The sequence below is a fragment of the Gadus macrocephalus genome, chromosome 11 (genome assembly GCF_031168955.1).
Source record: "Gadus macrocephalus chromosome 11, ASM3116895v1".
In the NCBI taxonomy this organism is placed as follows: Eukaryota; Metazoa; Chordata; class Actinopteri; order Gadiformes; family Gadidae; genus Gadus; species Gadus macrocephalus.
Window position 1 is genome coordinate 15,529,687 of NC_082392.1, and position 24,075 is coordinate 15,553,761.

General features: G+C 45.0%; 2 protein-coding genes across 10 annotated transcripts in view; both read right to left on the reverse strand.

Moving 5' to 3' along the window:
- LOC132467547 (clathrin coat assembly protein AP180-like) overlaps positions 1–22,523 on the reverse strand; it is a 22,549-nt gene extending 26 nt beyond the window's left edge. The window contains exons 1-10 of one of the 3 annotated variants that reach the window (XM_060064886.1): positions 21,591–22,523; positions 9,226–9,368; positions 7,101–7,176; positions 6,188–6,290; positions 5,343–5,436; positions 4,927–5,038; positions 4,729–4,835; positions 4,375–4,416; positions 1,206–1,267; positions 1–47 (exon numbers count right to left, since the gene is read on the reverse strand). The exon at positions 1–47 is cut by the window's left edge and continues 26 nt beyond it. In XM_060064886.1, the coding sequence (XP_059920869.1) occupies positions 1–47; positions 1,206–1,267; positions 4,375–4,416; positions 4,729–4,835; positions 4,927–5,038; positions 5,343–5,436; positions 6,188–6,290; positions 7,101–7,176; positions 9,226–9,368; positions 21,591–21,720 (916 nt within the window). In that variant the 5' untranslated portion in view covers positions 21,721–22,523. Of the gene's footprint in view, positions 48–888; positions 917–1,201; positions 1,268–4,374; positions 4,417–4,728; positions 4,836–4,926; positions 5,039–5,342; positions 5,437–6,187; positions 6,291–7,100; positions 7,177–9,225; positions 9,369–21,590 lie in introns of those variants that run through there. The other 2 variants (XM_060064887.1, XM_060064888.1) reach the window with 2 other exon arrangements.
- A 790-nt stretch (positions 22,524–23,313) lies between these two features.
- The window catches only part of dop1a (DOP1 leucine zipper like protein A), a 28,365-nt gene continuing 27,603 nt past the window's right edge, over positions 23,314–24,075 (reverse strand). For all 7 annotated transcript variants that reach the window (XM_060064892.1, XM_060064891.1, XM_060064890.1 and 4 more), the window contains one exon: positions 23,314–23,970. In XM_060064892.1, the coding sequence (XP_059920875.1) occupies positions 23,656–23,970 (315 nt within the window). In that variant the 3' untranslated portion in view covers positions 23,314–23,655. The remainder of the gene's footprint in view (positions 23,971–24,075) is intronic.

A 24,075-nucleotide genomic window follows, 5' to 3' on the forward strand; every position in this document is an offset into this window, starting at 1 on the left:
CATTTGAAGTGTATGCGAAAAATAGGCGGCTTACCTTGTTTGGTGACCTGCCAAATAAAGGATAACAGTATAGTTAAAGTTGAACAGCTTAGGATTTATTGTGGCTTTTATTGTTAAGGGAGGTAAAGAGGGGGGAAAAGTTAAATAAAGGGATTAAAGGTGCTGTAGGTAAGATTTAAGAGCTGTATTTTCGTGTAATCTGTTGCAATGGTATAGTCATCCCTCAGCTGCAACAGTGAGGATAATGCTCTGTGAGAATATCAGTTCTGGTTCAGTTCAGTTCATTTCTAATGGTCTTGGGAACCCATCTTTCCTGTCAATCACATTGGGGTTCACAGTAATCACTCTGCGTTATCATCTCAAATGTGGGGGAGAGATGAAGGGTATGATTTCTGGCTTGTTCATTTTCACAATCTTGCCCTCTGACGCTCGCCTCCACACTATTTCTCTCAAATCTTACCATCAGACCTTTAAGTGGCCAAATCACTTTGACAGACGACAGTACCACTGACTTAATGCAAAGCTTTACTTTCTGTACAGTTTCATGATCTGACGGAACATGCTCCCGGAGACTTTGTATGAAGTTACGGTTATGGTCATGAAGTCAATGGCAACGATGAACAGCTGTTAGTACATGTATGTGAAGGGAATGCATCGTAATATGTTAAGACATATTGCAGGGTTAATAAATGATCTTTTAAAAGCACAACAAAATATCAAACTCAAAAGATCATAGAAACTAAACGGAACCTCTTGTTCTGTTTAGTCTTGATCTGTTGTCTTGACAACAGTCAACATTAAACAGCAATATGAAGACAAATTGCTTCCATGGATTAGAGTGAAAATCTTAACATGAAAGTAAAATGTTAACGGGATCATCAATAGGTTTCGTCATTCACAAACTTACTTGTCCTCTCTGAAGGTAGAAAAAAATAAAGGATAGATCATATTATTATTATTATTATTACATATATTATTATTATAATTATTGTTTACTGTTTATATTGTATATAATTTAATATTGTGTTTCTTTCTGTAAGATACTGGACAATCAATTTCCTTGAGGGAGTCATCCCAAAAGGATCAATAAAGCCTAATCTAATCTAATCTAATCTAATCTATTGACAATACTGCAAATTTATGTTCAGCAGACACACATGATGCGTACATGAATCTCAAATGAAGTGATTTGACTGTCTACTCACGGCTTCTTGCCCTCCAGAGTGTTGAGATGAGTCTCCAAGGACTCCAGAAGACTCTGTGGGGCCTGTAGAAGCACACAGACAGCGGAGAGAGCCCTTAAATATGCAACCCATACATGTAGAACCCATCGAGAACACAGTGAGGCCCATGAGAGAGTTAACATTGACATGGAGATGCACCTGACACAGTTACCTATAAACAAAGGCACTGTTGGATAGCTGGGATCAGATGGAGATATGTCCACTGAGGTGATGAAAGGTAAAAAAGGGGGAGCAGTAACTAGGAGCTACTGGTAGGTTCCAAGGTCCTGAGAGTGGGCAGGGTATGTGGGGTGTAGGGACGGAGCACCACCTGACCTCTCTGCCGTCAGGAGGACCACGGCGGGGGCGACAATATTAAAGGTGACATATTATACCAGCAGGTGTGTGTGTGTGTGTGTGTGTGTGATTAGCCGTTCCAAGCCGTATTGAAAATCTGCCGCCCACTTATTGAAAAAAGTGGGCGTGTTCACCTAGATGTATTACGGATAGTTGAGCAACATTTGCTACAGCCCACTGGGTAGGCTGGTAGACTGATCCATCCAGCACACATCTAGGTGGACACGCCCACGTGTGATGTCAGAAGAGGCAGATTACCGGCTTGTAACGGCTAATCACACTTACACATACACCTTGTTAAGGGACAAAATAAAATATGGGAAATCCACAATGCACATGTGACAGCATGCCCCAGCTGAGTTGCTAAAGGCAGTTTTTCGCCGTAAAACATGCAGCCGTAAAAACAACACAGAAAAAACAGCAGGTCTGCTGCCAGTCGGCCACCAGCTAATGGGGTTTTAAAGTGTTGAAGTTAAATGGATCGCACTGACAAACTGCTTCTAGACTACGCCGCCCTAAATCCTCCACCGCCACTTATTTCCTTGCTCCGTTGTCCGACTATATATTGTGAACACAGAAATACAAACAACTCTTGTGGGTTGGCAGTGGCGTCAATGAACATCAAGCACCCACACTCCTAACACACCCACTCAAACCACCCAGAGACGGACTGCCATACTTTTCCTCGTAGATAACGAGCCGTGTTTTATTTGATCTATCCGTTGAGAAGGTACAAGACCCAAGCTCTGACAAGTGGACCTGAACTGGGTGTAGTACATCACTTATTTCATATGCTGATCCTACTGCAGTTTCTTCCATGGTAACTAGGCTCCAGGGAGCCTGTACTGGAATAGAGAGCATTTGTTAAACCTGCCCAGAGGTATTATACGATGTGTCCCTGTGGTCCATTCATAAGCACACACAGAGATCAGACCAGAATTGGTCTGCTCCAGGTGAAAATAACCGACTGGTTTGTAATATTGTCACGGAGCAGGGATATTTGTAATGTGGGCTCCTCTGAGCAAACTTTATCCTTTGAATCATCTCAATCCATCCCTCCAACACTGTGATGTTAATAAGCGGAGCGATAAAGCTGATTCAATTAAGGCACAGAATTCTGTGACTTTCAAAACTTTCTCTCCATTGAAATCATGTCTTCAGATGACGTTACTTTTTCTATTTTAACATCCCCCAAAGCCTTATGTGGGCATCCTTCCGGGATCTTGCAGAGAACATAGTAAAATGTTGATTGCATTTCCGAAACTTGCCAAAAGCTCCACCTAGAGACCAGAGCTCAGGTTCATGCAGTCAGCCCCAGCAGCACAGTGGCCTCCCCATGCTCCTTCCCTGTACAAACACACTGGGGCCTCATCCATTATCCATCTTCTCCAGCCCAGGCTTCAGTTACATCCGATGCACGATTTACATTTGACTAGGTATTAGGCCAGTCGTGCATCTTTATAACCCTAACTGGATTAATTTAACGTTTATCAAAATGTCAAAAATTATTTCTAATATGAAATGAACACGTAGAAAAAGGTCAGATGGACATATTAACCGCTCATAGTTCAACCTCATTCTGTGGAAATAAGTCAGCCCAAGACCAGAGCATGCTCTGAATGCGAGTCATCGATACTGCTGGGCTTTTGGTTTCACAAGCCAATCTTAGCTGTAGAGTTTCCACAACATGACAAGTGGAGCAGTGGATCAGACCAAGCAGATCGGGGTCGGACACAGTCACTGTTTAATGAACATTATTTTCAAATATATATATATGTGGGAATACATGCTACATTGGTAATTAGTATATTGAAGGCTGGGGAATACTGTATTGAATAACAATATGAGAAGTGTTAAACATTCACTTTCAAATTTGTATTTGAATGCACCAAATAATTGGTCACGGTAAAGATCAAGATAAACTTTATTATCCATGTAGGAAATTCATTTGGCCATCATTAAACGCTCCATTGTTATACAGCCTACTGTATAGCATTAAAAAAACATACATACAAAACATTATGAAAACTCTCCATGCGCAGAATATGAAATCCCTCGGTGGTGACAAGACACTTCCGTCAAGCTAATAAAACTGCGTTTAGTTCAGATCCGTAGAAAGCAGATGCTCACGCGGCAGCTGAATAGCTAATATCCTGTTTGGGATTCTCTGTTTGCTTCCCTCTCAGTCGCATCATTCATCCGTTTCACTCCCCGTCCGCATTTCGTCCGTTTGCTTTCTGCGCGCTTTAAGCATTCACAAACCCACCAACCGCATAGCGCACTCCCAATTCAGTTGCGCTCAACACTCAAGTCCTCAAATGTTCATGTCTCCCGCATTAGCTTTGCTGGCAGCTCCCTCCCGCGCAAGGCTAGCACACACTGTGCGCTAGACGCTACTCACACGCTCAGCCTGTACGATCAATCTGCATCTCTGCAAATAAGAAGGAGAAGTTGGCAGAAGATGTGTCATCTCTCAGGGACAGACGGCACAACTCATGGGCCGCAGGAGGAAGTGGGGATCCATTGGGGACCCCCCTCTCCCCCCTACCTCCCACGTGCTGTGATGATTTGATTCATGCCTGGTTATTGCTTTTGTTTCGCTGAGGCGGGGCCTATTAGTAAGCACCGCTGAAAAGGGTTTTTAACAGGATTTTGTTTTAAGACAAGATCCAATCATGCAGCAGGTGACAGAAATAAACACCATACCATTGTCGTGCCAGTAGGAAGAACTGTGCACTATATAAACAGGAAGGAAAACCAAAACTGAGCCTTTCTGATCAACAGCAGGGTGTACCTGAGTGTGCTCCGGTATGTCGTTCTTGTCAATTCCCATTTGCTGTAAAAGAAGAGATACGGGCATTTTAGAAAGGTTTTCGTCAATACTTTTGCTTATATACAGTTATATGATTGGAATGTCCATCTGCATTTGTTCAAGGATCCAGCAATCCTTACAGCAGAACTTGTCATCCAGCAGTCCTACTATGTTACAGATTTTGTCCAGTCTTTATGGTGTTCATTAAAAACCTTCACAGAGGTTACAAATCCCCGCCTCCAGCAACATGATTGGTCCAGAACAAATATGAAGCAAAAGAAAGTGAAAAATCCCAGTTCACTATGTCTGATTTGTGAGACTAATCTTCGCTCCTACCTGTGCGACTTTGAAGAACTCTGAGACACGGGTCATTCGCGTGAGGAACCTCTTGTAGATCTCAAGACCGTCTTTGCACTGACTTCTCTTCATCTGGAAGAATTTCTCTGGAAAGCAAAACAGAAAATTGTTGTGTCTACAACTGCAACCCAAGTGACTTTTTCTTTAAATCTGTTGGGAGAAGAGTGACTGGGGCACCTAGGAGGTTGATGATGCCATCGTTGTAGCAGGCGTACAGCTTGATCAGATCTTTGAAGAGCATCAGAAAGCAGCAGTTGATCACCGCGTTGTTCATATCTTTTGGCTGGACCTAGATATGTGAAGGGTGAGGGGAAGAGTGACATAAATATACACAATTGATTTTGGTTTACAGATAGCACATTGAGTTATGGAATTGACAATGACAGTTTTACCCCTGATGTGTATTTGACTTCCGAAAAAACTTAAGTTAGTACTATCAAGAGGTTGGATGTCATAAGAGTGTAGTTGCATTTGTAAGCCTTTGACAAGCCATAACAAAGTATGACTTGTAGTATTGTACGCAAAACCATTTTTTCCCATGTTATTGGAAACAACGTCCATTCAGATCCAACGTAATAGTTACTGTCACTCACGTCAAACTCCATCAGCGCGTCTATCTGGCTCTGCAGGGTGGGCATCCCTTTCAACAGCTTCTCCACGGACATGGTCCTCATGGCTCCGTCCGCACTGGAACCGTGGAAGGAGAGGCAGAGGGGCGAGGAAGTGAGAGGGAGAAGTATGTGATGGCGTAAGGCCCGGGACGGGGGTTAATGACATTATTGCTTGAACCAGCATTTGCCAAAGACAAACCCCCCACAGCAGTACATAAAAGCAACCCTAGGGGCTTCAATGTAGGGTCCTCCCATTTGAGATACACAGGCTTAAATTCCAAGTAACGATTTCCAAGTCTCTAGAGAAATGCAGCCCATTCAGACAGTCGATTTCCCGGTTAATGGAGTCTCTTCTATGCTAGCTGTATGCCAGCGAACCACTGATGGGGCTGGGGTTATCCAAGCCCACAGCACCATGGCCCAACTCTATCCACCTCAGTTCTGCACTTCTGTAGAGGTTGACCTTGTGTGTGCCAGAGGTACGGAGCGTGCCGGGCTTTAAGTACAACTAACAGCCTGCTCAGTATGCATGGAGCTGCGGAGGGCAGAAACCGCGTTCAGATAGACTAGACAGTGTGTTGCCGAGAGACAGACCTTCTCACGGGATTATCTTTCTGTCTCTCTCTGTCTCTCTGTCTCGCTGTCTCTCTCTCTCTCTCTCTCTCTCTCTCTCTCTCTCTCTCTCTCTCTCTCTCTCTCTCTCTCTCTCTCTCTCTCTCTCTCTCTCTCTCTCTCTCCCTCTCTCTCCCTCTCTCTCTCTCTCTCTCTCTAAGCACATGCAACAGGATAACACAGGGAGAATTCTGGAGATGAAATACAACACACACCCCTTCTTCACTCGGCCGAAGTCGAAGGACATCTGTCTGTAGGCGAAGGCCTTCTCGTTGAGATAGCGGCTGTAGCGCCTGATAAACGTGGACATGTCGTAGCCTGGGGGGGAGGAGGGGGTACAAAAGTGAGAACAAGGCAGCACTGCCACAACGAACAAACATGAATACATTTACAACGGAGCGACTGATTATCGTTTGACATTGCCGCAGGGAGAGCCTGGTGTCTAGAAATCAGATGAGTCATCGGATGAAGAGATAAATAAAGTTAAAAACCAAACAAAAAGCTGTTGAATGGATGGTGTGACAAAGAGCAGAAGTGGCAATGCTCAAGGGTGCTGTGGGTGAGATTGAAGAGCATTTATGGGAGTGTCATTGGCACAGCCATCTGTCAGCTAACAACTAATGAGTGAAAATGCCATGTGAGTGGACAAAATCTGTTTAGAGTTTAATGAGTCTGTGTCTGTATTTACACCTCTCCCGCCTTTTTTCTGACCAACAGGGAATTTCTTCTGTGATTGGGGCGGTGAATCCCTCTTGCCGGTCAATCAGAGGTATGTGAAATGCAACTCTTCTCAACGGTGGAGAAACGTGACGAGGCTTGGAGCATAAGGGGAGGGGATTTCTTTTAGGTTGTCTACTTTCAAAATCTTTTTCGTATCCACAGCACATTTAAGAGGGGAAAAGTGTAGACGGTGCTAGAGACATGCGAGTCTAGCATCGTGGAACAAAGTAGCGTAGTCCAATCAGATTTTATCAAATTAAATGATGCATGGAGAGAACTCAGAAGGGTTAAGGGTTTGAGCGGGAGCATTAGCATGCATATTAGATTAAACGGTACACGTGTCAAAATAAAATGAAGGCTTGCTGAATGGACTGTAGGCTCCAGTCAGATATGTGCATCTCTACTCACCATGTGAACCAGTTTTATCCAGGAAGTTGCTGAGGTTGAAGAGGGTGTTTCTGGAGGCCAGGAACTGGAGGAACCTCTGTTGGAGATCACAGATACACAAGGTTAGTTCACTCTGCTACAGGGGGAGATATAGGCACATGAACTGCTCATAATGTTTAATGGTTCTGTTATCCAACAGCCCCAAATATGCAAGCTCAGACACAATCGTTTTAAATAAAGGGGCTCTGAAAATAAATTGAAGGTTCATAGTGAATAAGATTTGATATTTACAACACTTTCTAAGTGAATGATCGGGATGAACAAAAGGATGAACAAATGCAAGATTGAACTAAAATGGCACGGAATTAACATTGGTATACGGTTTCAACTTAGACATTGAACTCCAACAATAGAGCCAAGTCCCTGGGCCATTATATAGGTACCGACACTCACTATATAATAATACCTCCCCAAGGACCACTCTCAAGAGCAGGACTCTAATAACACCCAACCATACATACACAAAGCGACACATGGCTTCATGCATGGAGTGTAAATCCACGCCAAGCACAACCCTATAGGCAGGCTTACCGTGGAGCTACACACATACAGTCACAACACCGCTGTCAACAGCCAGCACACCCACTCCTGTTGCATGGGAGGCGAGTGGAACAGAACGTCCTGGCGCTTCAATTACCCCTGGTCACTGATAGAAGGGTGTCATTACAGCAGTGACACAGGGAGAGGGGGGAACAATCCTGCTCCATCTGGAGCCCCTTGCTCTACTATTTACCTTTCACAGTACAGCAATGGGTCCCTGCCATGACAGTGGAGAAGGGGGGCGAGCCACACACTTGCACACAAATTTATATAGTCTTATCCAAGTGAAAGAGAGGGGATTGCATTTGACGATGGCAAACCAATAGAGCGAGGCATAGCTAGTTTAATCAAGCTCATTATGGGTTAAGCTCTGTTGCCCATAGCAGCATCTGTAAGAAATGTTTTCTATCTCCCTCCTACGCTCTCTCTCTCTCTCTCTCTCTCTCTCTAGCTTACACAGTGTCACCTCTGTTCATCCTCCCTTATTCTGATTCAGAGGTCGACCCCCCATAATAATAATCATACTAATACTTTGGATTTCTAAAGCTCTCTCCCGAAGACGCTTTGGGTGCTCAGCCAAAGTGCTCCATACATCGGTTCTTCCTCTTTCTCTCACATATTCCCACTGTGCATCGCCTGTTTGCATGGTTGTTTGTTTCTGAACATTCTTATCCCTCTCCTCCACATGATCCGGTTCTCTCTGGATTTCTTTGAACCATCCCATTCTCTAGTCTATAATCTGCTCTAGTCCTCCTCCTCTTGCGTGTGTGTGTGTGTGTGTGTGTGTGTGTGTGTGTGTGTGTGTGTGTGTGTGTGTGTGTGTGTGTGTGTGTGTGTGTGTGTGTGTGTGTGTGTGTGTGTGTGTGTGTGAGTCTGTGTGTTTATGTGGGTGTGTGTGTGTGTGTGTGTGTGTGTGTGTGTGTGTGTGTGTGTGTGTGTGTGTGTGTGTGTGTGTGTGTGTGTGTGTGTGTGTGTGTGTGTGGGCGGGTATCAGTTATGTGAGAGCAGAGGAGAGGGTTTGTCTGGACCGCCGAGGCGGCCCTGGTACAGCTGTCATCAAGGCAATAAGTGGGTCAGGAGTGCAGCGGTGCTCAGAGCAGTACTGGAGAAGCTGGAGGTAAAGTGTGTTACTATATTCTTTGAAGATAATTCTGCTGGTTCCTCCCAGTGTGTGTGTGTTTGTGTTGGGGAGTGTGTGTGCGTGTGCGTGTGTGTGTGTGTGTGTGTGTGTGTGTGTGTGTGTGTGTGTGTGTGTGTGTGTGTGTGTGTGTGTGTGTGTGTGTGTGTGTGTGTGCTATTGTATTGTTATCCCTTATGCCAATGGTCAAAAGGTACAGGTAAAGAAGGACGCATGCAGAAAATTGAAAATACTTTAAATCGTAATGTTTGTACGAATCTTTGGAATAATTAAACTCTCTCCTCCTACACACATTCTTCCAATAAAATAGGAGGCATTTAGGTTCCTGTTGGTGTCGTAATTTTTGCACCATATCACGCAGTATGCATACCGGTATATATGCACCATCCACACACAATCCCAGCTCACCTCGTTGCCGTGCACCATAAGGTGGTGGGTGGTGATCAGAGCTTTGAAGACCACCACCCAGCTGGCATTGCCCACCCTCTCCAACAGCGTGTCCGCCATTGTGGGGACAATGACTGTGTTCTCCTGGGTGGCCTGGATCAGACCTGAGGAGGACGAGGAGGAGGAGGAGGAGGAGGAGGAGGAGGAGGAAGGAGAGAAGGAGAACACAGGATAATGTTAAGATGTACAATGTCTGACTCATTGCTGTGTTTATTGGGTGTATACGTATACCTTTATTGCGTTTTCTTTGATTTTTATACCTTTGGGATTTGAGGTTGTATTTAGGAATGATTACGAAACTTTGATTTTCAGATGTTGTACTGAACTTTGTAAAATCAGTGAAACAAAAAATCCAAATACATTCAAAAAAATATATCTGATGATATTTCATTCATGCTTGAGTAGTCCTGGGAAAATATTAATGTCTCTACCATCCTGCCTTTACATGGCCAGGATGGGTTGCCCCAGCCTTAGTTCCACATATTAACTACTTGGTAGATAGGCTATCAGTTATCTCTGGCTTGTACTGCCAGTTCACCATATGGCTACCTTTACCAGGGACAGGTCAGACAGACAGCTCAATGATGCTTTCATGTGGGTCCCCCCAGGATACCACACTGGGGGTCCCAGGGTCCAACATGGTGGTCCTAGGGTCCAACATGGTGGTCCCAGGGTCCAACATGGTGGTCTCAGAGTCCAACATGGTGGTCCCAGGGTCCAACGTGGTGGTCCCAGGGTCCAACATGGTGGTCCCAGGGTCCAACATGGTGGTCCCAGGGTCCAACATGGTGGTCCCAGAGTCCAACATGGTGGTCCCAGGGTCCAACATGGTGGTCCCAGGGTCCAACATGGTGGTCCCAGGGTCCTACATGGTGGTCCCAGGGTCCAACATGGTGGTCCCAGGGTCCTACATGGTGGTCCTAGGGTCCAACATGGTGGTCCCAGGGTAGAACATGGTGGTACGCGGTGACCAACAGCGCTATAATGCACTTTCACTAATGACCTGTGCACATTTCTAAGTACATCTATGCATTTGCAAATAGCATGGATATATTCAAAATAACATATAGACATAACATAAATAACATTATAGTTTTCTTCATTTTAAGCAAGACGACAAATGAGTTTGTACAATTCTTAATATCATAATTGAGTCTTTTTGCTATAAACCCGTCACGAATGGACGGGGAATGGAATATTCCATTGCAGATAAATAAAGAGAGGGAGGGAGATGGAGGGAGGGAGAGAGATACAAGGCATATTAACCAGGATGGAGTTTATAAGAGGGACAGGGAGAGAAGGAGAGGGATGGAGAGGTGTAAGGGCAACATGGTGCGTCAGAAGGGAAGCTGCCCTGTCCTTCTAAGAGAGACACACGCGGCAAGCTGAAGGAATAGATAAGAGAGATGCGGTTAAAGAGATAACAAGCCATGTTTCCTTCCTGACAGCCAGCATTGAATAGAAAAAACACCTCCATCTACAGGCTTGATCCATCGTCAACTGCCTACAGAGTGTCTCTGAATAATCTCCCCATGGACAAGGGATCAAAACCCGAAGAGATTCCCGGCATGTAACCAAACCCCCTGACCCCTGCCGCCGCATCACAACATCAAGCTCCAGCGACGCCAGCAGCAGCCCAGCCCTCCACTGTGGAGTCATGAAGGACAGAGCGAGGGGGCGGATAACAAGGAGGAAAACCAAAGCAAATGGACGTGGGTTTAGATTTAGAACTCCGGTCCGTGACTCTAGTTGTTTCATGAGGGCTTGGGGTTCGGCTGAGTCGGGCACAGAGGAGTGCCGGTGGTCAAGTCTCTCTGTCCTGTTAGCCGTGCCACGCCCCGATCTGTTCCATACACTGCCCAGGCACAAGGCCAGACAGAGGAGATTGCTATTGATTTTTCCTCACGGGTATAATAGCGTCCGTCATTACCAATACACGTACGTGTCCATACCCATCTGTCACTTTGGTTGAGACATTTAGGTCCTTTCAGTCGTAACTGCTGCGGCCAAAGGGGACACACGCCTGGATGGATCCCGTCCTCAACGAGTTGGCACAGGAGATAAACGTTTAACACAATGACATTAGTCTTATGTAATTGTGTTAATTACACACATTGACCTGTGTATACATCCCTCGCTCCAATCGCAAAACTGAAGGTGACTTCTTCAATTTTAGCCTCAACTCTCCGGAACCATCTTCCCCCATCTATCAGATTCGCTGAATCTTTGGATTGTTTTAAGCAGCTTCTAGAAGTACATCTTGAAAGGCAAGTCTTCTTTAGATCTGCATCTCAGTCTTGTCTTTTGAATATGGTTGTTATTCTATGCATATTTTATAAAAAGAAAAAACGTAAAAAAAAACGGTCAATGTTATGACAACGTAGATGATGATGATAGAGATGTGGACAAGTAAGAAGAACAAGGACAAGCAACCATGCACTCCACAGTGCACTCTCCTCCCCTTCCATCCTTCCATCCATCCATCTTTCAGTCATTCTGAGCAACCATCCATCCATCCATCTACCACCGCCCACTTCATCTACTCGACATCTACCATTGCTATACGATTTCTAGGAACGAGAACTCAGAAGCACAAACTATGATCTGTACACACACACACACACACACACACACACACACACACACACACACACACACACACACACACACACACACACACACACACACACACACACACACACACACACAATATTAAGGATAATCCCGGAGACACACAGACAGCAAACTAACCTTATGACAACAAACAAACAAACAACCATAATTTAACCTAAATAATAACAATCTAATTTTAATGGAAAATGAATTCCTCCACCAGCTTGGTCTTAAAATTATGTTTGCAAAGATCTCAAGCTGAACCATGTGACGCGATGGAGATTTAAAGTACCGCTAAATTACATTATGTCCCAATAACGGTTCGTGGTTTATTGTGCTTATACCGAGGCAAAGCAGGATAACACTAACGAACACTATGTACCAATAACCGGTTGTGGTATATTATGCTTACACCACAGTTACTTACAATGAAACATAATACATAAAATATTAGTAACTTTCCTCTATAATGTAATTTGTGTATTGACTTCAGCTTGCACAGTTTAAATTTTTTGAAACAATCAGGATTAAGTATTAACCAATGCTGTGGTATAATGCATTATAGTTCAGTCTTGGTCAAGCCCGGCTGTTGCAGTCTTATGATTGACATTAAGTGATAGAAATAGCCGTGGGTTCAACAGCGAGAGATTACCAATCGCCAAAGTCCAACACACACACCTATCACAAACTAAACGGCAAGCAACATTTGCTGTTTTGCTGATATATTATATTATATTTGGATTGAGGGTGGTATCTGATATTTATAAAACGGTATAATGTCGTGTTTCTCCTTGAGTGTCCTTTACAGAATTTGTAGTGCCGCCCACACATATTTAAGGCCCGCCGACACAAGGTCATGCATCCCAGGGAGAACGACAATCTCTAACATGATCTGTTGTTCTACAGAGGAGAGAGAGAGAGCGAGAGTGAGAGAGCAAGCAAAGAGAGAGAGAGAGAGCAAGAGAGAGCAAGGCTAAGAGAGAGGGAGAGAGAGGCAGAGAAAGAGGCAGAGAGAGAGAGAGAGGCTGACGAAGAGAGAGCTAGAGTACCTGAGGCATCATTGTGCAGCAAAGCGGGAAGGAGAAGGGCCACGTCCTAGCATGATGTGTGTGTCACAGCCCCGTGTGTGCACGTGTGTTTAACTGCAGCATAGAGGAGTTATAAATAGATAGTCTACCACACTCAAACTGTCACCATTTTAATACATGCTATCCCCACTCGGTGAGCTCTATGTTTACATAGTCTTAGCATGGGTGGTGTTAGCGTGGGAAATGGGAATCAAACCCGTAACCCTGGCAGTGTGATTTCCTGTACTCTCTCTGTATGCAATCAAGCAATCAGACATACATACTGTCACACTGTGTATAGGCTTCAATATAACCAGCATTCCTCATTACAGGGATTCTGGCTGAAGACCAGACTAAAGTAGCTATAACTGGGACTGCAAAATAGACAAATGCCCAAATGTTTGTACACCTATTCCCTTAGGTAGAGAGAGAGAGAGAGATTTAGTACAATATATTCATCACAATGTTTGTTTTTTCTGTGAGTCATGACACACAGAAAACAACATATGAAACTCCCACAGAAAAGCATATGAAAAGTCATGCTGACATCATCATGCTGTCACAACCTCCTCTCCCACTGCTGACCAGAGCCAGCATCTCTTGGTTCGGGGAAGGAAATGAGATGCAGGCCTATACGCCAACGCATGGAGAGACCGCCAGCCAGGTGCAACACCGAGAGACCCAGTGACAGGCTGATCCCCTCCCGATCTGATGAACATAGAAAAGCACTGTGTGATCAACCATTTCCGAATGCATCAGTGGGGAAGAAGAACCCAAAACAGCAGACTTGAGTGAAGTAACAGGGTCACATTCTAACCCGAACCAAACCCATGACCAATGCTCATCCACAACAAAAGAAGCTGTAACTTACATTACTGCACAACCACATAATCACATTTGGTCATTACGAAGATCCTTTAACCCAAAAAGACTTGTGAGTAAGTAATGCCTTATTTATATAGAACCTTACAGAGGCTGTCATTATATACCCTGTCATTATATACCTTGTATATAGTAGTATGTGGAGTAAGACCAAGACCCTGAAGAAGGGGAAGGGGGAAGGGTCATCGATTGCAGATAGTGCACCGTTATCGCACATTTACAAATGAGTAACCGATATCAAAACCAAGAAACAGGAGACGATTCACTGAGCAAGTGCACATCCCCACATGACACTCCTCAACAGCCACAGGCACAAGAACGGAGACAGCAGAATCTGTTGAGACTGTCGTACACACCAGAGTACCAGTGAGGACGTGCCAAGATGGTTGCCTGGGCAACCATCTATCACACTTAGTCATTGGAACTCAAGGATTCCGTAAAGTAAAGTACATTTTGTATTCCGGACAAGCAGACAGGAATGATGTGGTCACAATGCCGGTGGTGAATCACAGACAAAAGCTAAATGGCCGCAGCCAAAGTCCTCACGCAGTAGAAACAAAAGCCAAACGCAGAGTGAGCCATTCCACTGTCGAGCAGGTTCGGTGGCAATTATGGAACATCGATTCTTTAAGGATATGATAGTACCCATAAGAAAAATGCTAGATAAGTACCTGGCTGACTACTTTATATCAATTTGAAGCCAGGCATATGTTATCTTAACATTTTTTGTGTGACACACTAATCCACATCTTTTAATTGTATACGTATTTCTGTCAATGCTTATTTGGATTGCAGATAAAGAATATTATAATTGAATGGCATACATCTTATGGTGTGCGTGTGTGCAAAGCTCAAGCCCCACCTATGTAGCCATGTAGCCATGTAGCCATGCATCCATCCAGTCACGCATCCATGCAGCCGTGCAACCATGCAGCCATGCAGCACATGATGACATGCAGCCATGCAGCACATAATGACATGCAGCCATGCCATTGGGAAGGGGGGGGGGGGAATTGTTGGAACTCAGATGAATGAACAGTGAAAGCACCATGTTTATATATAGCTCTTCTCCCCCCTTGAGCAGCACACAGATGCTGCCGGGGGGGGGGAAATTACTCATAATTACCCATCCAGAGAGCCAGTGCAACAGTAAAGCAGAGGAACACTACAATGCAAAGACCAGAGAGGCAGGAAGACACGTGGCCATATGATCTTCTGCTGCTACTGGGTTTATGACGCAAGCTACGCTAAGTGTGTAAGCTACGCCTGTAGCTAATGTTACTACTGTAGCTAATGACTCAGTCTTTTCCCTATGCATATTTTCCAGCAACCTGGCTGAGCTGTGTGTGATGTGCACTTTGTTGATGTGCGCGTGCACAGTGCTGATGTGTGTGATGATGATCACAGTGCTGATGTGTGTGATCACAGTGCTGATGTGGGGCATACACGGTTCTGGTGTGGGAGTGGGCGGTGCTGATGTTGGTCGTGCACGGTGCTGATGGTGGTCTTGGTCGTTGCTGTTGTGGGCGTGCACGTTGCTGTAGGGAGCATTAGGTGCTGATGTGGGCTTTAGGTGCTGATATGGCCGTGCACGTTGCAGATGTGGCCATGCACGTTGCATATGTGACGTGCACGTAGCTGATGTGGGCGTGCACAATTGTGATTTGAGCGGATGCAGAGGATGAATGTGATCACTGATGCCAGTAGGGCTACTGTATATGTGAGGCAGTCCCATATATAACAATATAACATAACTAGAAATAGCAGGCATTTATTTGGCATTAATGTTAGTTGTCGGTCTGCAAGGTGTAGACTTACCATTGTCCGGGTTTGATAACACTGTTGCATCGAGCCAACACAATCAAAGATGTAGGCTCCTTCTTTTTGATAGGGTCACGTATGTGTTAATTTCACTCTTTACGGCTCCTACATACAGTCCAAAGACATTCATGAGCTTATGCCACCTACATCATCATCATGTGTTTTTTTATTCTTCTATAGCAGAGCACTATTTTGCAGTCAGTATTTTTCGTAGGGGAAACACTACACTACTAGTATGGCTACATCTAGTAGGGCTATTGCTACAGCTTTAAGCTACAGCTACTGCTACAACCACAGCTGCAAATGCTGCTCCTATTTCTGAGACTAGTGCTATCGCTACAACTGCATCTAGTGCTATGTTTACTGCTACAGCTCGTGCTTTGGCTACAAATGCATCTACTGCTATAGCTACAACCATATCTAGTGCTATGTTTACAGCTACATCTAGTGCTATGTCTACAGCTACATCTAGTGCTATAGCTACAGCTACATCTAGTGCTACGTTTACAGCTACATCTAGTGCTATGTTTACAGCTACATCTAGTGCTACAGCTACATCTAGTGCTATAGCTACATCTAGTGCTGCGTTTACAGCTACATCTAGTGCTATGTCTACAGCTACATCTAGTGCTATCGATGCTGCTTTAATGACTACTGCTGTTACTAATAGGGTTACTGTTGAAGCAGGGAAGTCCATCACATCCTTTGTTCCTCTCATTTCAGGATAGAATATCACATTTATTTTAGTTTACTGCAGGGCAGAGGCAATGTCAAAACTATGAAATATCCTCTGCTATCTTACTGTGCTCTTTACTCACAGCACATAGCAGCCACATAAGCCTTCAATAAGCCAGCTTGCTTCCTTTGCTAGCAAATATCCTCGTAATCCTTTTGAGTTGATGAGTATTCTCCGTCACTCATCAACTCTTGATAGTTTTCCACCATCTCCTCCCACCAAATGTTGTAGCCCGGAGTGCTAGCAATCCCTAGCCCTAAGCCCTAAGGTGGTGCGAGCTTCCAATTCTGTGCCTGTGCGCATTAGAGCCGTGTGAGCCTTCCATGCCGTGACGGAGCCTAGGGTGGGTTGCCATCCTCCAGTGCCATGCTTGGGTCTAGTGAGGTGGGAGCCTCCCCTGCCTTGCCGGCACCTAGGGTGTTGCAAGGGTGTCGCAAGATTCTCATGCCCCGCCAAGGGAGCCACGAGCCTCACGTGCGGCGCCTGGGCCAAGCATGGTGTGCGCCTGAGGTGACATCTCCTGTGTGCCCACAGCCCTCTGAGACTGTAGTATCCGGTGAGACTGTGCCATCACAGTGTGAATACAACGGGCCTTCATGGTCTGTTTATGTCGCGCAACTCTTTCTTTCTTTTTTCCTGACTGATCCCTCCTACTTTTTTTAAACAGCAGAATCTGTCTTTATCCTCATTTTAAGTTTGCTTCTTCTTCTACTATAGTATTCTTTTTTCTATTTGATTTCTCGATTTGCGAGTGCCCTTGACAAAAAGGAAACAAGTCTCGCCAAGGAGCGTTAATGCTGACACTCGTGTTTACAGCACAGCGATGCACTGTTGGATGTTTACAGCACAGCGATGCACTGCCGCAGCACAAAATAGAGAGAACTTTTCACACAGTGATTGAGCTCCCTGGCAAAGAGGCAACCCTGTCGCGAGGCAGAGATCAGAAGTTGAATCGACTGATTAAACAGCAGGAAACCCTAGACCTTCCTGCATTATTGATACCCGGCCTGGGTGCAGACAAGGCCCTTCGCCACTGTCTGCCCAGGGGGCCATGTGCTCAGAGGTACCACGGTAAGTCGTAAGGGTATGCAATCATAGCCAGAGAAATATGGGCAAATTTGCAGCAACATAGCGTTGTCAATAATGTTAGGGGAGGATGAAGTGATGATGCCGGTGATGATGATGAAGTGATGACGGTTGTGATAGACATAATCAGTTAGTAATGAAGGTAATTTACAACGGCAAGTAAACTAGACCATTAGTAGTCCATTGACTTGGCTAATTGCATAATTATCACAGGATAGGCCTTCACTTTATCTGTAAGGGTTGTTTGTCATTGTAGAAGTATGTCTAGGTATGTTTCAACTTGGTTGCTGGTGGGGCCCCAAAGAAGAACAAAAGTAAGGTGAGGTAAATTAACCCACACCGATTCATGTTTCACCGGGTCATTGTGGAAAAACAGACACCGATTGTCCTGAATGGAAGGGCTTGTCACGGGCGACTGACAGTCTCGTAATGTGAGCAGTAAATAATTAGCTCAGGGCTGGTGTGAATGCTCAGGCTGACGATCAAACGCTTCGGGTCATATCATCGCTGGCGACAATGCTTTGGTGCTTTGCATTAATGAATGCATTCCTGTTTCAGTGATCCATCGTATGCGGGATGAGATTGCACCCATGGCTAATGCTAACCAGCTTCCCTTCCTTGGCTCTGTATTGTACACACTCCCACTCCCACTCTTCCACATGCACACAATGATAGGTGTTAAGCCCTGTCTGTGAATCAGAATTGTCATCACAGACAAGCACAGGAACAAGAACAGGATGAAGAGGATGATGGTGATGATGCAGATGATGACCATGCAGAGTGGGTCCCTCTGAAGGTTGTGCTAGCAAGAGAAGGGTTGCCGGAACGGGAAAAGAGGAAAGCAACAGGGGTTATCAACCATACAAAAAACAAGCAAAAAACAGGCCCAACCTTTGGGAATGTTAACCTTTCACATTAAATGATGGCTCCCTTTACGGTGAGGGCAGCTAGGCCACAGAGTTCACAAGGGAGCTTAAGAAGAACGGTCTGATTGGCCATAGAGGAGGGCATGGGATGGGTCATGGGGTGCATTCTTCCTTTGGCAGTCACCCAAAGTGCTGCTACTGTACCCTACCGTGTGATGGATCTCGGGCTGGCTCCCTGTCCTCAGATCTCTATCCAGGCCAGAACTTTTGGCATCCAAAAATGAAATGAATACGAAATATGAAAATGTAGGGTTTGGATAGACACCAAACAACTACTTAGATTTTATTGACGTCACTTTGTAATTTTTAATTTGTATGGAGGGTCGCTGTCAACCCAGCTCAGACCATAATGTAATCTCATTTGAAACTAAAGTGACATCATCTCCTCCACAGGGCACTTTCTCTTGGAGGAGAAAGGCAGGGTGAATTTCCCAAAGATCAATACAGCAACAGAAAATAAATCCACGACTGTAGTAACTCAGAAGTAAACCTCAACAATAGCTGTATCCTTCCAACAAACTATAGATACAAGCGGCTTAACAGTCACTGTTTAATTCATTTAGGTATTTCTTTACCTTATAAAGTATACTGTAAAGAAAGGCATTATTCCTTAGCTGCCATGAAGCACACCCTATGTGACCACTAAGGTAGGCCTACACTGAGCAGTTCATTGGTGGTGATTCTACGATGTGGTCCATATTGAACTAGACGGCACCCTCGTTTTCTGACCTCTAAATACAAACATGAAGGTCACACAGACAAGTTATGAATAAAAAGAATGAACGTCCAAACATAAAAAGTTAAGTAATCTGTACGGAACTACACATCGTCGACTGAATCCACTTTGAATCCTTTTAACAGGAACCCCACTGATGGGAATGTCTTCAGTCTAGCAGGTGAACTCGTTGACACCAGACTCAAGACTGATTGTGTAAAAATGGCTGACTGCTGTAGCTTGCCAATCGCCGTGGGAGAAGGGAGGAGCTACTTAATATGCACTTTGAGATGCAAAATAAATGCTGACACATCCTCGGCTAGTAGGTTTGCGAATGATTAAAACCATGATAAACAGGTGGGAAATTACCCCATCTCCCTCCCTACCATACACACAGACACACTTTCAGACACACACACACACACACACACACACACACACACAGACACACACACCTTTAAGATTGAATTCTTGCCAATGCTCCTATATCCCTCATATTGAGAGTCAAAATCCACTCTATAGCACCGAGGCTAAATTAGCCAGACGAATCTTGCTAGCTCATTCACTCTCCCCCTCATACAAAAAAGTATTTCCACCCAGTATGAGATAGGCCGACCAATCACAACCGTTTATCTAATATGAGGCGGGATAAATACGATGATGTTGCATGGGAGGGCCGTAGAGGCATTTTCGACAAAGCTGGCTGCCGCCGATGTAGTGGCAGCTCTTCTCTGTTTACAATGTTTTCGTCGCTCAGTGCTGCGTCACCCGTTTCACTGCTGTGATTGGTCGTAGGCCTATCCATTTGGCTGCCAGAGGCATTTTGATCTGTGCCTGTTGGTGACACCCCTTGACAAAATCGAAAATGAACGGAGAGGTTCCAGACCCACTGCAGTTTGTAATTCGGAGGACATACCTATACTCAAAACTGCATTTCCAGGTGTAATTATGCTAGTATATCACCTTGCAATTCACACAACCTCTTATCAAAAACACAACCAGTCACGTTATCCAATCACTGCCGACGGTGTGATAAAGAGGCTGGGTCTGTCAGAAATTGTCTTCCTCAGTCCAGTGAACCTCCTTAAAGTCTAAACTATTGTTAAGTTATGGTAAACCGTTCAGTTGCAGTACTATAGCATGCAGAATGGATTGGGCTGTGAACTATTTGAATGTGTTAACACAGAGAGCACAGACGCCAGAGGCTCTTGTGAAATCCATGGGCGGGTGTAATCACGATCAGTAATACAGAGTGTTTGTGGTTATAGGAGAGGATTGATATTTCAACGTGACAGACTTTTGGCTTGTATATGGATGTCCTCAACACTAGTGGAAGCTGTAAGATATGCTGAGTATCTCACCAGAGGACCTGTTCCAGCATTTCATCACTGCTCTTCTTCTTATCAGACAGCCTCTCTAAATCTATATTCAGCCTAAAGACTGAATAGAAAACTCTCAGTGGGGCACTGTAAGACAGGAGTCCACCTGCCACAAGCGATGGTAAGATAACATGATGCTGGTCAACAGGTCATGTGATAAGGATGGTAAGGAATTGCAGGATCTTTAAAAGAGTTTAGAGCATTCACATTCAGCAATGTACAAATACATTACGGTCAAACACACACACACACACACACACACACACACACACACACACACACACACACACACACACACACACACACACACACACACACACACACACACACACACACACACACACACACACACACACACACACACACACACACACACACACGTTGCGCCACGCCCACATGTCAAACACACATACACACAACAATTAGGGTATGGATTCCAACTGCCCATACTGTACATCAGGTATGAGTTTGACTTGCATTATGGTTGCCAACCATCTGTGTGTAGTTTTAGAAGCGTTCAAAGAAAACGTTATCCTATACCATCCGTTCTGGACAGATGGTAGCTCCCTGCACATCAACTGGTTGGATGTGCATGTGGAGTAGCATTTGAGGCAGCTACACCTACATCAGCCCTGGCTGTGTATTCCCTGCCGGGTCTGAAGCAGGAACCAACTCATTAAGCAGCCTGTGAGTCAACCTGGAAACGAGAAGGGAATGCCAAAAACGATCTCATGATTATTAAGTGTCCTGTTCCTCTGTTTCACATCAGGTCTGTTTTTCGTTGATTAAATTTAACTCGAAAATGTCCATTAATTGTATTACACACATGCACGCAGAGACACACACACATCCCCCCCCCCCCCCCCCCCCAGGCACACACACACACACACACACACACACACACACACACACACACACACACACACACACACACACACACACACACACACACACACACACACACACACACCCAGGCACACAGTGGCGAGTGTGTAACTTGCATGGTATCCACGGGGGGCTGGCTGTCAGAGGGAACAGAGGAGTAGGAGGTGGAGAAGGTGGAGGGGTTCGGATAAAGGATGGAAGGGCATTCATACTTACATTCCAGGTGCTTCTTTTTTGGTGCAGTCTGTTCGTGTGTGGTAGCCTTGCATACAGCTCGGCACACCTCGGAGCCCGTCAACGTGTACTGGGCCGCGGCAATGCGGTCGGTCAGTGTCTGGCCCGACATCTTCTCTCCCCGGCGTTACGAACCTCGAGAAGCAACGTCAAATACGGTCCCCCCCCCACCCCCCCCAAAGAACGTCCTCCCAGGTTCCCTCCACGTACCCACTGAGAGAGGCAGGCCTACTACTATGTATACTATATACTATGTACTTAATACTATATAAGAAGCTTGAAAAAGAAAAAGAAAAATAAGACCTTAATTAACTAGTTTCTATCTTTACGGCGTGTAATGTTAACCGTCGCTTTAATTAGGTTGACTTGACCCAGAGTGTCCCAGGTATCATTAGAAAGAGGGTATCTCTATACGATCGCAATAAGGGAATGTTTTGTGACGAATTGCTCATGTCCTTCTGGAACAATCATTGGCTGGTTGTAGTAGGAAATCAGGCATGTTAAATTTCCTTCGTGGTAACCCCGTTTGGGAAAAACAGAAAAGGCTGATTTGGAATATTTTTTCACAGCATACTCAAAAAAAATCTATCCTACTGTCTTATGTTTCCGTGCAGGCTGTGCTGTATGCTTACTGTATTCTAACGGACGTTCATATGTGGAGAGTGTTCCCTGGTCCTCCAGTGATGCTCGATTATCCTCCACCTTCCTAATCCTCCTCACTGCGACCCGTTTTGTGGTGAGCTTGGATGGAGAGACGGATAGGGTCCCTGGTTTGCAGCATCCCCCATCTACAATGTTTATCCCCACAGATCGTGTCCTTCCAGGAGCCACCAATTCAAACCAACCACCGACAGTATTTCAAACGGGATCGGGGGATGGTGGCGTTTTTTTTTTTTTACTTGACTCGCTTCCTCTCACTTATTAATTTATTTATTCTATCTATCTATCCCCGCCCCTCTCGTCGAAGTCAGGTGACACGCGACTGCCAACACATATTCCTCTACGTCATCAACCCGAACTGCGTCTTTTTCTGCACTTCTCGCGGGAACGAAACAGCCAACCACGCAAAAGATCTTCTTGACGTCATAAACGTGAAGCACGAATCAGCCAATGGGCAAGCCCACCCAGAATGTAGGGGTGGGGGTAAGCCGGTTTTGGTAGAGGCTCAGTACATGTTATGAAGGTCACGATAGCAATCAAGCGCTCAAACCCTATTTGAGATTTTATTTAAATAAAACTTTAAGCAACGAGGTTCTGGTTTCATTTTCCTATAATAGGCTAAAGCTCACGCTGTGTAACGTGTCAGTAGATCTCCTACTGCGTTAGATCCCTCCCTTTTTAAAAAATAAATAAATAGCCAATGTTCAATGAATAACAAATAAAGTAACCTAGATAGTGGGTGATGTCTAGCATTACAGAATTGAGTAATGCCGATGCCTAGGATAGAACCACAGTAGGCATACGGGCGCTCCAGCGGAGCCAGATGGTCGCTGTCCAGGGTTCTGAATTTACAACCGGGGACTATTTCTTCCATGTAGCCACTAAACCCAAATTGATGACAGTAGTTAGGTAGCGTGAACCAGCAGTACTACACCAAGCAGTTTTATAGTGGTTCGTTTTAGATATAAAAAGACGAAAAATAAATTATCCTCCATTAAAGCTTGTAGTCAGTTAGTCCTGCAGACACTGAATGCACACCAAAGCCTCACAATTTGAAAGCATTTATTTTATTAAGTCACATTGATATGGAATGGCACAGCATCTTTACATTTTCCAAAATAACTCAAACTCACAAATGTTAAAGTCAGTCATCAAAGCATCTCTGTATATACAAATAATTAAAATTAAATAGCATTTAAGAAGTAAAAGTCATTAGAAATACAAAAAAAAATCTACAAACTTGATTATGTTTTTTTTTCTCCCTTAGTTTACCCATATCTATCTGTACAGACTGAGGTGTTTCACTAGTGTTGATCCGTATAACCCATCCCCTCCCCCCGTGATATACATATGTTTTTTAAATACTCCTTTCTCTTTGTGGCCCTTCTCACGTCTTGATCAGTCCCTCCAGGAAGTCCTTCTCCACCATCTCCTCGATGTTCTGCCGGGCGCGGCTCCAGAACACCTTCTGGCTCTCTAGCTTGTGGCCAGCGTCCTTTTGACCCGGAAAGTCTCCCTCGCCCGGTGCTGGGCGGCCGCAGGCCGGACCAAGGCGGCTCCCGGACTTACAATTGAAGACCTGGCTGAGCAGGTTGAAGAAGGGCAGCAGCTGGTCCATGCTGCGGATCACGTACAGCGTGAGCAGCAGGTGGCCCGGCTCCCAGGAGAGGGTGCGGATCGAGAAGTCCTCCTCCGGGTTTTTCTGCGGATCACAGGATCGGGTGGAAGGAGTGAGGGGGTTGGGCTCCCTGTGCTTTGAGGGGTGTACTGGAGTGACTTCTTCAAATTAATTTTAGCAATTATTATT